The 13,176-nt window shown below is 39.5% G+C and overlaps 1 protein-coding gene across 2 annotated transcripts in view; it reads left to right on the forward strand.

Moving 5' to 3' along the window:
* Positions 1-6,745, forward strand: part of VPS41 (VPS41 subunit of HOPS complex) — a 107,899-nt gene extending 101,154 nt beyond the window's left edge. For both annotated transcript variants that reach the window (XM_031599405.2, XM_090142228.1), the window contains 4 exons: positions 3,577-3,676; positions 4,427-4,471; positions 5,790-5,869; positions 6,384-6,745. In XM_031599405.2, the coding sequence (XP_031455265.1) occupies positions 3,577-3,676; positions 4,427-4,471; positions 5,790-5,869; positions 6,384-6,464 (306 nt within the window). In that variant the 3' untranslated portion in view covers positions 6,465-6,745. The remainder of the gene's footprint in view (positions 1-3,576; positions 3,677-4,426; positions 4,472-5,789; positions 5,870-6,383) is intronic.
* Positions 6,746-13,176: the final 6,431 nt, after the last annotated feature.

Raw genomic sequence — 13,176 nt, forward strand, 5'->3', positions numbered from 1 at the left:
ATTTCTGACGTAAAAGTGCATCTGAAACAAAGGTGTGGAATTGAATTCCTCCATGTGGAAAAAATTGCACCCACAGACATTCATCAACACTTGCTGAATATTTTTGGAGACCAAACACTGAATGTTGGCACAGTGAGGTGATGTGTGATGCATTTCAGCAGTAGGAACAGCAATTTGAAAGATAACCCACGTTCCAGACAGCCATGCACAGCTGTCATAACACAAAAAGAAGAGCATCTCTATCAGCTAAACCACACGAATCAGCAGATTACAAACAGGGAACTGTGTACAGAGCTGAATATTGGCTGCAGTACATTAGAAACAATGGTGACAACATTGGAATATTGCAAAGTTGGCACAGGTGGATCCAACGAATGCTCACACAGGAACAGAAAGAGCACCAGATACAGGTTTCTCAGGATGTGTTGAATGAAACTTAAGGTGACAGTTTTCTGGATCACATCATTACTGGTGTGCAGACATGATGCCACCACTATTAGCCAGAATCAAAACAGCAGTCCATGGAGTGGTGACATGGGAATCCCATCAAAGAAAAAGTTCAAGATGCAGCTCTTAGCAGGTAAAGTTATGTGCACTGTCTTTAGGGATGGGAAAGGGGTGATCACTATGGACTTTTCAGGAACTCAGACAGACCATCAACTCTGACCACTGAATCATGGCACTGACTGAGCTGAAGGCTCAAGCTTACAGGGTCAGGCCAGAGAAGAAGACAGCCTTTCTTTTGCAACATGATAACAGCAGACCCCATCCCACTTGGAAGACAGTGGAGCACATGGCCAGTCTTGGCTAGACTGTCCACCATATAGTCTGGATTTGGCACCTTCTGACTTCCATCTGTTCAGTCTGTTGAAAGATGGACTGTGTGGGCAACACACCAGCAATTACACTATCATTAGTAGCAGGTGAGGTCACCTCCACTGGTGCAGATTTTTAGTAGTGCAGTACTCAGGCTCTTGTTCATCGCTGGCAAAAATGCATAGCTAATGGTAATGACTGTGTTGAAAAGTAGTGTTCTGTAGCTGAGAATTTATCAAATAGTGTTACTGTGCTCATTGTATCTGTTGTCGTTTCCGTGGAAATAAATAGGAGGCATTACTTTTGGAGTGACCTGCATAAATAGCAGTTTCCATTGCTTTGATTTTCATTATGCAGTTGCACCTTTTCTAGTGTAGTCAGAAAATGAACTCCTGTTCTTTATTTTTCTTTTTTTTTGCAATAAATATTTTGGTTCCCGACAGTTTCATTCATTTGGTGAAGCACCAGATCCATTTAAAACTTCTTTCTCTAAACTTACCATGTTGTCTTGATTGTGTTTACAGTGCTGAGCTTTTTAAAGGGTAAAAAAATTCTGTTTCATAAGACTTTTTCTTTCTTATTGCATCTCTTTAGAGAATGGTTTCATCACAGCTTTACATCTGATGTCAAGTTTGTTCTAATCTTCAGGCACAGATAAATACTTCTCCCTGCTTTTAATATGAAGAAGTTCATTCAAGCATACTTTCTCCCTCTGTCTCATCTCCAAAATCCCTCTCTTACTTCTCTTTCTACAATTCTTACGTTATCCATCTCTTCCTTGAGCTCTTCAAATGTGTTTCTATAGAAGAAAGTTGATTTATTATCTTGACATTTTATATTTCACCTCCTTCATTCCAAGTTCCTTCTACATTATGGTAGCTGCACTTTGTTTTCCACTTCTAATAAAAATAAAGTCTGGCAATCAGTCATTGAATATTGTGTGCAAAATCTTAGTGGAGTTTAACTGTCGCAGAGAAGGTGCTGCATGTGTCTTGTAACATAATTCTGTTTCTTCTGTGCTGTTTTCAAAGGATCAAGTAGCATTGAGGCTTTCATGTGACTTAACTGATGTTTTGGTACTTTTTTATTTCAATCTTTTTTTGTAAGTGAAGTCTTCCTTTTGGCACTCTGTATTTCAAGTAGAAAGGAGTAAATCACTGTATCTCAATTCCACCATTTGCAGTGTTTTCTTTGTTCCTTTTACTTAAGCATGCAATTTTTTATCTGCATGTGCTGAGTGCAGTCAGCAAAAACTCCAGTAAATAGCCAAAGAAGACCACATCCATTTTGCATTAGTTACCTATCCTTGCCATACAGTTTGCTGATTGAAAATATTCCAGATTGGTCAGAGCACTCATCCTGAAAGGTGGTCTTATCCAGTTGCTGCTGTAAAAAGTTTCTAAGTATTTTTTTTTCTTAATCTAGTGACGTTTTTCCTACACTTAACACAAAATTTGCCTTTCTGTGTTGCCCTTGGGCAAAGTTAGAAGGAGAAGAGCATATTTAGATAGCTCCTGAGATTATCACACATAAAATTGATTAATTTTCTAAGTGTTTATTTTACATTCAGTTTCTTGAGCTCTGAAGTGTTTTGTAGCTTGTTGTGTCCAGTACTGGAGAATGTCATTTACCCACTGGCATGCCCAGTTTAAAATCTTTAATGTTAATCAATTTTTTTTTTAATTTCTGTATTTCAGATACACAGTCTTAATTGCATAATGACTCTGGCAGCATGTCATGTTTAGTTCACATTTAAGAAGATGAGGTTTTGGACAGTGTTTACCTGGCTGTAAAACCTATTGTTATACTTCTTTTAGAGACTTGCTTTAGCAGCATCTTGGTCTGGTTTAGAGTGCTCATTATCTCCTGTAGTGCAAATAATCTGGAGAAACAAATAGGCAGTGCCTTCTTGTAACACTTTCCTTGGTTTGTTGGTTTGTTCAGCTTAAAATTCATCATGAATCTCCCTCTCTCAAAAGACTTTTCAGAAGAATTCTGGTCTTGGAAAGCAAATTTCCAAGCATTGGTTGAATATGGGGTGGGAGCAAGAAAACTTATAACCCTTTGTTTGGGTTTGTCATATTGACATAAACCTTCTTCAGTAAGCATTGGAAAATAGTACTGTATATAATTTTGATGCCAAAGATCTCTCTTTGTGTTTCACAACACTGGCAGACAATAACATAAAATACTAAAGTTAAAAAAGCAATCTTAAGAATTTTTGCTAAGGATGAACAAGGTCTAACCTTCAGTTAGTTGCAAGGGCTTTTAAACACAGCTTGCTGAATGGCATCTGAGCAGGAAATGCATATGAACAAAATAAATTTTAAATTGTTGGGTTTTGAAAGGTTTTAGGATGACCATATCTATTTCCTAACATAGACAGGGAAGATACGAATGGAGGAAGTTTTGAAGTGGTTTAGAATCCAACTGTTAGAGGCAGTGTAAAGAAAAACCTCTGTTGTATTTTGTTAAGAGAAGCTTACAGGAAGATGATCTTTATTTATGACAATAATATATTTGCAAAGGATTTGATTTTTCTGAGGTCTTTCATTTTTTTTTAATAGTTTTTTTCCAGTTAAGTAGAGATTCCTTCCCTCTTATCCTTTTTTTCCCTCGCTGTTTGAAGGTCTGATATCTTGGAAAGGCTTAAACATTTGTTGTTCTCTCTGTAGCAGCAGAAACCAGAAGTGTCTTGCTGGGATGATGGTTATGCCCACCTATTTAACAGCTGCTGTACTTTGTGCTTTTTCATAACAGATCTTGCTGCGGGAAGGTTGCAAGAAGATTCTTGTTGCTGACTCTCTTTCTCTGCTGAAGAAAATGCATCGAACTCAGATGAAGGGTGTTCTAGTAGATGGTGGGTACAGCAGAAACGTGGTGACTTGAAGTCTTACCTGTTGTTATAGACCTAAGCCATGTGACAGTCCATTTTGAAAGCTGCTAGAAAACCTGAGTATTACTTCTTTTTTGTAGAGTGTAAATCTTATTTGTAGAGACAAGATCCATCATGCAGCTTTTTGTTTGTTCAATCTCTGCATAGCTGGTAATATGTTGCATCTTGCAGTTTGTCTGTAAAGGTGGAAAATGTTTTTCAGTGCCAAAACAGATAGTTAAGTAATAATACTCTGCAACAAGGTTGTTTTTAAAAATGGTTGAAAATATTTTGTGAGGCTCTACTGATGTGCATGAGCAGGTCTGTGATTTATGCGAGATGTGTGTTTATACCAGGAGCTGATGGAAAAATAGAAGATCTGAGCTTCTGCTGGAAAAATACAGCAGAGAAGTCAGGAACCCATTTTATGCTTCCTTTTTTGAGTTTGCCTTATGCCTCTACTGCTCTGATATTGATATAGCTCCTGCAGTTCTTCCTGCACCAAAATCAGAGAATCTGTACATTTTCCCTGCTGCTAATAGAAATGCTGCTTTAGAGTTTCTCTCTAATTTCCAGTAGTCTGTGGTGAGTATCTTAAGTAAATACTCTAAGATCGAGATCAATTTCTGTGTTTGCAATGTGTAAATACCTGTTTTATTAAAAAAAAAAAAAAAAAGTAAACAGGGAGTTTGTTAACAAAATGTTAGAGATTTGTTTCCCTTTATTTTTTTCCAGAGGAAAATATCTGTGAATCATGCCTGTCACCAATACTTCCTGCAGGTAGGATGCTTTTCTGGAAGAAAAAGAGGCTATTTTTTGTTTTTAGAGGAACTACTTTTTGCTGCTGTTCATAGAAATGTGTAATATTCTCCCTTGATAATCGCTGAATAAATTTTAGTCTCCTGTGCAAAGCTTGCTTATGAATTCTAATTTGGGAATGGAGACTAATCTGAACCTTTTAATTGTAGTAAACCCAGACTTACTTTCTTCTTCTTTTTATTTCCTGTTTTGAAATTGTAGAACAGAAGGCAACTTTAATCAATCAACGTGCATATTCCCAGAGATATCAGAATCATGAAACAAAACAGATCCAGTCAAATTTTGTTTTAATTTGTACTGCGATTTAGACTGAACTTGCAGACTATAAACTTGTATGGGTTATACTTCTTCCAACACTTTCAAACATTTCAGAAGTTAGTCTTAAAACTGGAAATTCGGTATATCATTTTTGAAGATGTACATTCTGCAAAGGAACTAATTTCAGGAATATCAATATAGTTGCTAGGCATCTTAAGAAATGGGAGAGTGTCTGTCCCAGCATCCTCAAACAAGAAAACATAAGACAAATTATCTGGATGCAACTATTCTTTGTTTGCCAGCCGTGCATAGCTGAATAAAATCTTTTCCAGTTATCTAATCTTGTTTCTACCATCTTTTGCTGAAAAAAAGGAAAAAAATAATAAATACAGTTGTACTGTGATTGCATGCACCATCATACAGACCAGAACAGATACTTAGTGCTAGGAAACCTGACAGAGTTGGACATGCAAGTGCCCTGAGAGATGGGTATATGCTGATAAGTGAGGTTCTTTGAGTATGTGAATATTGTATGGAGGTTTCTAATTGGGCTAAATATTCCTGAATCAAGGACTTACACAGCTTATTGCCACATTTAAAGCTTATGTCCTGAAAGCATAGAATCTAGTAGTACTCAGTATTTTGGTTCTCTCTTTACTCATACAAGAGTGGGTTTTGTTAATGTTTCCTCAAAATGGCTGAATTATTTGGAGGTAGATTATTCTTTGCCCTCCCTAAATTTAACATGTGGCACGTATTAACCTGAAAAATTCAGTTGAAAATGTGTACATCATTTAAGCCTCAGAATAAAATCATCTTGTAACTTCACCACTAGGACACATTACCTGATAGCATCATTCTGTGTGATTTCTATAAATAAGACAGGATAACTTGTAAAATTAATGTGATGAAGGTATGACTTGATGTTTGTGTGTGTGTGTAATCAAACAGGGCTACAACCAGCCCCCAAATCCTTTGTTCCATTGTTCTTTTGTAACGGATTTACCTTTCTCTTTCCCAGATGCATCCAAATCCTTCAACGTGGTAGTGTTCCACTGCAGACACATGTTTCACAAAGAATGTCTCCCAGTATCTAACACAGTAAGGAACCAGCTTAATCTCTGTCACTTTTGCCAAAGACAAGAAGACAAATAATTTCTTTATCACATCTTTGGGGAAGGGCATGGTTCTATCAGGAATTGTTTTGTGATTGCAGTTATTATTTTTGATGGTACTTTCTAATAGTATGTGACTAGGGAAAGGATATTTCGGACTGCTGCAAGCAGAATGTATTCAGTTTAGAAAGAAACTACTGCTGTTTGAGAAGTATTTTATAACCTTTTTCAGTCTAAATTTTCAATATACTATGCAACTTTGAATAGCAGGGAATATGACCTGTTTGAATTTTCTTAATTCTGCCCTTTGACTCCAGAACAACCTGCTTTATTCTATTCAGCAATGTCACATTCCTAAACCTATCCATGACTTTGTCTATAGGCAACAGCCTGAATGTGAATAGTAACACCGGGATGAGCAGTAGCAATTTTCACTCATCTTCTCATGTTCTAACTTGAATATATTTGTCTAAGACACTTGTTTTCTTTTTAATTTCCAGGTATCTTCTGTCCAGTTCTGCAACATATGCAGTGCCAAACACAGAGGACCAGGAAGTGCAATCTTGGAGATGAAGAAATAGCAGTCCCCTAGCTCTCCATACCAGTCTGTGACACCAAGTCTGTTAGGAGCCACTGTAGTTTCTGTTAGTCACATTTCTGTAAATAATTCTGAATGTGATTTAAAACTGATTTCTATAAGTTATCCTGCTTCTTGAACACTTTCTGGAAAGAGAAGATGTGAAAATCTTTGCTTAGTAGAGCTTTCATATTTCACTGTTCCTGTGCTCAGCTTATTCTTTACTTAACTCTGGAACTGAAAAGGAAAATAAAAAGACAGGAAACAAGTCTGAAGATTTTGTGTTTGATGTCAGTTATTTCACAGATTGGCAACATATCATGATCGTGTAAAGAAAAATTAAGTAATTTGAATTCTTACTAGCAAACTGTTTGTCTTGAGATCCATGAGGAATCTGACTTCTTTACATGGGATTACTTGAGGATTTGAAAGTGCTTGTGTTCTGAATTACATATTAGATTAACAAACGTGTTAAATTTTAACTCCATACTTCCAGATCATACCTTGCTTGTGTGGCTACACATTCCTTGTTTGTTAGAAAATGGTCATTTTCTCAGTCTTCACAATGCAGTATTTTATGCAGCTAGGTTTTTTTTTTGGTTGAACCCATACAGAGACTTTTAAGTTTTAGCAGTAGACCTTAATACTTATAAAATAAGTGTAGTTGTGTTGTTTGGCTTCTCAGAAGTACAGAAAAAAATATGGCCTTCCAAAAATGAGGCCTTCAAGATTTTCTTTTGTTCTCAGAAAAGAGATAAGTTAAATAAGTCTCTTCAGATGTTAACAAAAACACCTTTATTTTTAACTTCATCATCCAAAGCTGATCTTTCAGAAAACATTATCACAGAGTGTAGTCTCTTCAGAATGTTCCCTGATTAAATGCAATAGATACAGGCAACCCTATGAAAAGTTACTTTTCAAAACTCCAAATGCAATTTTTCAGTCTCTGTGGAAATACGTTATGTCACCACTGGGTTCTGATGTTCAAACAGGTACTTAAAAACTATTTGGATGTGGTGCTCAGGGACATGATTTAGTGGAGGGTTGTTAGAGTTAGGGCAGTATGGTTGGGTTGTGTTTGGATTTGATCTTTAAGGTCTTTTCCAACCTGAACAATTCTATGATTCTATGTTTTAAGTTTTGAAATGATGCTATATTAATACAGAACTGGAAAACTGGAAAATGTAACAGTTCTTCTTTACCTTACTCCCATGCAGGTGCACTTTAAAATAGCACATTATAAAAAGCTGGATTTCCAATTTATGTAAATTCATGATACTCTTGATATCCCCCAGGCTGCTGACTGAGCTGCTCTCCTGATCCGATGTGTGCTTTTGTTGTCCATGTGTCTGTCTACCCAAATTTAGGTGTATTAGAAATGCTATGATCTACTTTTTATGGTTACAGAATAGATCTCTTTAAAAATAGCAGTAATACTCTGTCACAAAAATACAGTTATCTGAGGGGGAAAAAATGGTGCAGACTATTTGTGAATATGCAGTAGATGTAATTGTTGAGCAAAGAAGGGCAATAAGGCTTGTGAAGGGCTTGGAGGACAATCCCTGTGAGGAGCAACTGAAGGAACTGGGGCTGTTTAGTCTGGGGAAGAGGAGGCTGAGGGGAGACCTTATTGCTCTCTTCCAGTACCTGAAAGGTGCTTAGTGGGGCTGGTCTCTTCTCACTGGTGACAGGATGAGGGGAAATGGCCTCAAGTTGCACCAGGGTAAGTTTAGGCTGGATATCAGAAAGAACTTCTTTACAGAAAGTGTTGTTAAGCACTGGAATGGGCTCCCCAGGGAGGTGGTTGAGTCACCATCCCTGGATGTGTTTAAAAACCATTTGGATGTGGTGCTCAGGGACGTGATTTAGCAGATTTAGGTTGTTAGAGTTAAGGCAGTATGGTTGGGTTGTGGTTGGACTTGATGAAATTTAAGGTCTTTTCCAACCTGAGAGATTCCATGATTCTATGTAACAGAACATTGTGAACTTCGTAGCACAAAGCATCATCTTCATACATCAAAGCCCCTGTAAGAATCACTGTCTGGGTCTGTAGCAGTTCATTTTCAATGGCTAGTACACATTCTCAGCTATATTGTTCTCTTATCCCTTCTTTGTTTCACTAATTAGAAAAGTTGCTTTGATTCCCTGTAAGTGAAATGCTCCAGTAAGCTCAAGGGTTGTTTCATCATGGATTTTGAGCTCTTGCACGTCAGAAGAGAAGTTTAAAAACTTTTTAAATCTTTTTGTCAGTAACTCTAAGCAGCTTTTCTATGTCATACCCTAAAAATTGTCTGTGCAATATCATATGCTGTCAGCTTGCAGGAGGAGAAAAGTCGAATTCCTCTTACACTGTTATGCCACAAGGTGTTCTGTGGCTTGCTTGTGTGACAATTTAAAGCAAGTATGTTGTTTACTTCAGCTTGACCTTAAATTCCCTAAGACATTTGTGTGTTCAGTGGCTCAGTTTGCTAGTTTGCCATCAATGGCAATCATGTTGCATTTATACCTTGGCATATTCTTTGCATTATGCAGGTAATTTTAAATCACTTTATGAAAACCTAATCAAAATCTCCTCTAAATCCAAAGCTTCTTTCATTTGGGCTTCAGGGACTACCCTTTTCATGTTCTTCAATTCCAAATCTGCTTATTAAGATTCAGCAAGAGGCTCACATCCTGGCTTTGATTCACTTTTCTTCCTAAGAAGCCTTTGCATCACAGAAAGTCTGGGGTTGGAGTCTAAAATATTCACTCACCTAAGAGCTTTTCTTCTGGAGAAGAGTTCTGCCTAAAAAGTAACTTGGAAGTTGCATAATGCTGCAGAAAAGCATGATACTTAGCCTCACCAGAGCTCATTTAAGATGTTAATTTGTGGGGTGAGTATAGGGTGGATGTGATAATTTTCCTGTTTGGGGGGTTTTCTTGAATGCTCTTTTTATGGCTAATAGACCTGCCAGAAGGGGCTGGGAAAGCCTCTGCAGATCTTTCTGGGGTCACTGAATTTGGGAGATGCATGATGGGCTTCTGCATCTCCTACAGCTGTGTTTGCAGGTTAGTACTTGTGTCTCAGTGGGCTCAGCTCTTTCACCTGAGCAGTGATGTACTGAAATCAGCTGCGTGTGGTGAGGGGATAAGAACCTGCTGTTCCTTGTTACAAGTACCAGTGGGTCGGTTAATGCTTCAAGGAGCCATGCTGTGTCCCAGGTGCATCTGTCAGGTGCTGACCTCTGGGAAACCTTTGGGCAGGGGATCTCTAAGTGGTGGAACAGAATAAGTTGTCAGCTCTTTAACATGCTTAGCCCTTGGCTGTGCTGGGGAGCTAAGGATCTTACACAGGTTTTGTCATCAGATTCAGTAGGAGCAGGGTTTCACTGCTGAATTGAAGCTTGGATGATGCTTGGCTGTAGAGCAGTAGCAGCAGGACAGATTTCTGCAGCAACATTGCTGGTATCACATCAAAAACTGCTGGTTTGGTAGCTGCCAGCTCTGCCCTCTACAAACTGTTCCATTCCACGATAAAAATGAAGGTATGTATGACCTTTGGGTAACTCTGCTTATTGTACACCTTAGGTAAACCCTTCAGACTTTAACCTTACACACAACTCTTGTCACCGTGCAAGAAGGAAGTCGTGTTCTGTTCTTTTGGGCCACAGTGGTGAAAGGACAAACGTCGGACTGGTTATTCTGTACTGCTGAAGGCAGTGGTTGTCACCAACCCTGGGGGTGTTCAAGGAAAGACTGGATGTGGTGTTGAGGGACCCGGTTTAGTGGGAGCTATTGGTAATAGGTGAACGGTTGGACTTGATGATTTTTTAGGTCTTTTCCAACCTTGGTGATTCTATGATTCTATAAAACTGCCAAGACACAGGAATGCAGGAACAATCTTGTGTTACAGAGCTGTTTGTGCATTTTTAGATCCACATCATGTTTCTGTTTGAAATAGATGTTTTCATGAGCAGTTCCTGCCACTGGCTTGACTGCAGATATGTCAAGGATTACTCTAATGCAGAAAACAAGAAATACTTCTGCTGTTTGGCAACTAGTGATTTTATTAGGAGACTATGCTGCTGCACCTTTTCCTATGTACATTGCTTTGAATGTAATGCCTCTTATTTATTTCCACGGAAACTACAACAGGTACAAAAAGTGCAGTAACACTTATTTCACAGAGCATTTCATTTCATCTACTAAACACTGTTTTTCAGCACAGTCACCACCGTTAGCTGTGTGTTTTTGCCAACAGTGAACAGGAGCCTGCATGCTGTGCTTGTAGACATTTGCACATCCACTGTTTGGTCTCCATAAATGGTCAGCAAGTGTCAGTGAGTATCAATGGGTGCCATTTTTCCCCTCTCATGATCTGCTGTATGCTTTGACTTGAGATCAGTGCAGCTTTTACCCATATTTACTGGAGACAACATCATTGTGTCTTCCTCTCCATAACTCCTCCCTTTGCCAAACTCTAGCTCTGAGGCAATTGCTGTATTGTTGGAACAACTTAAAACTGAGAAGGCACCAAATCTAGAGAATTACTTGTCAATTATATACTTTGGGGACTGACTTTTTACTCTGCTGTGCCATGAAATATTTATTTTCTCTCAGCATTAGAGAAATCCCTAGGTGATGCTTTTTCTGTTCTTCAAGACAATGCATGCTTTCTTTTAATATAATCAAACATTAAATTATGCTGAAAAGAGGACAGCTGGGGTGTCTCGAGATATCAAACACACAGGAAAACAGGGTGTGTGAGAAGCTCTAAAATAACTCAAACTGAGTCTTAAATTAACCTTTTGCAGTGAAGCAGGTCTTTCTTGGGGGCCGTTCCGTGTTCAGTCTGCAGCTTTCCTACAAAAGCATTTGCAGTCTGAATGGACAGAGCTGCCAGCAAGTGCTGCAGCAGCACGAGTCTGCCAGGAGAGCTGGGCTCTGCTGTGGCCAGGGCAAGCTGGCCTGAAGAGAGATGCAGCAGATTAATTCAGGGCTAGGAAGCAGGAGGAGCTGCAGAGGGCTGTTAATTTGTTATTCTTCCCCCTTTGGTTTTAGTGTTGTCCTGGTAGGACTTAAGTTTAGTGAGGCTGATAAGGTGATGGTGTGCGATGGCTGCAAAGTTGCTTTTAACAAGGTTTTAGCTGGATGGCGTGTTCCAAATATGGTTCATACAAGATGCAGGTTTCTCTGTTTCTGGTCGCAGGAGGGATGAGACACCCAATAAACAGCTCTGGGGAAATGTTTTCAAAAAATGAGCAACCACCCACACATACCATGTATATATATATATATACACAGTAAAGTAGTAGTGCTGAAAGGTGGAGGTGGCAATAATGTTTTACTCTGCAGGATCTGTTCAATAGCAGCTCTTTGCACGTGCTAGAACAAGCACCACTGAAGCTCTTGACAGTGTCTATCACCAGCTACTAAGAGTCCTCATCTGAAATTTCTTCAAAGTAATGGTGATTTTTAGTTAAAAGGAAACCCAGTGTTGGGCAGCGTTCTCATTGTCTGTGGAACCTGTAAAGCTGAGCCAAGAATATCTTTCTGGCATAATTCAGTTCTATGCTATGTAGTTTTTCATTCTCTGTGGTGTCTAGAAGCTTCCTGGTGATGCACTGTGGAGGTTGTGTCCTGCTTCCATTATCCCATCCCTTCTCACCTAAATATGTGCCTATGCAGTGATTTTCCACTGTCCTCTAACAGGCTGAAAAACAGGCAGCCTGGGTGTGCACTCTCCTTGCTCAGTATTGCCCTTCCAAGTGTAAGGAAGGCACTGCACCTGGGTTATAGCAACCCCCACTATCAATATAAGCTGGGAGACAGAGCACAGCACTGCCAAAAAGGACCTGGGGGTACTGGTGGATGGCTGGACATGGGCCAGCAGTGTGCCCTCGAGGTCCAGAAAGCCAACCATATTCTGAGCTACACCAAAAGAAGTGCAGTCAGTAGGTCGAGGGAGGTGATCCTGCCCCTCTGCTGTGTGCTGATGAGGCCTCACCTGCAGCACTGCATCCAGATGTGGAGCCCTCAGTACAGGAGAGATGTGGACCTGTTGGTGTGTGTCCAGAAGAGGGCCACAAAAATTATCCAAAGAATGAAACACCTCTCCTGTGAGAACAGGCTGAGAGGTGGGAGTGTTCAGCCTGGAGAAGGCTCTGATAGAGGCCCCTCAGTACCTATAGGGGGTTATAAGAAACAGGGGGATAGACTTTAGCACGGTCTGTGGTGATAGAGGAGATTTAGATTAGGGCGGTGAGGCACTGGAACAGGTTCCCCAGAGATGTGGTGGATGCCCTGTCTTTGGAGACATCTGAGGTCAGGCAGGACAGGGCTCTGAGCAACCTGACCTACTGTAGATGTTCCTGTTCATTGCAGAGGAGTTGGTCTAGACGGCCTTTAACAGTCCCTTCCAACTCAGACCTCTCAATGATCCTCTGCCAGCTATAGCTCCTGGCAGCTGCAGGCTCTACGGTGAGAAACACTGATGTCTGGAGGACCTTTGATAGATGAAGCCTGTGTTAAACTTTGTACAAATGAGAACAGTTTTGTTCCTGCTGAAATCAGTGACAAATTTCCCTTGATTTACTGGGGACAGAATCTGACCCTCCTTACGTAGTACTTTGTATTATGTATGCCATAAAATTGCTTACATATGGAACCTTTCCTCTAGAGCTGCTTGTGATAGTCTGTAACAGCCTAGAAACATGGAATAGGAAATCACATTAATA

This window comes from Phasianus colchicus, chromosome 6 (assembly GCF_987193195.1).
Source record: "Phasianus colchicus chromosome 6, bPhaCol1.hap1.1, whole genome shotgun sequence".
Lineage (NCBI taxonomy): Eukaryota > Metazoa > Chordata > Aves > Galliformes > Phasianidae > Phasianus > Phasianus colchicus.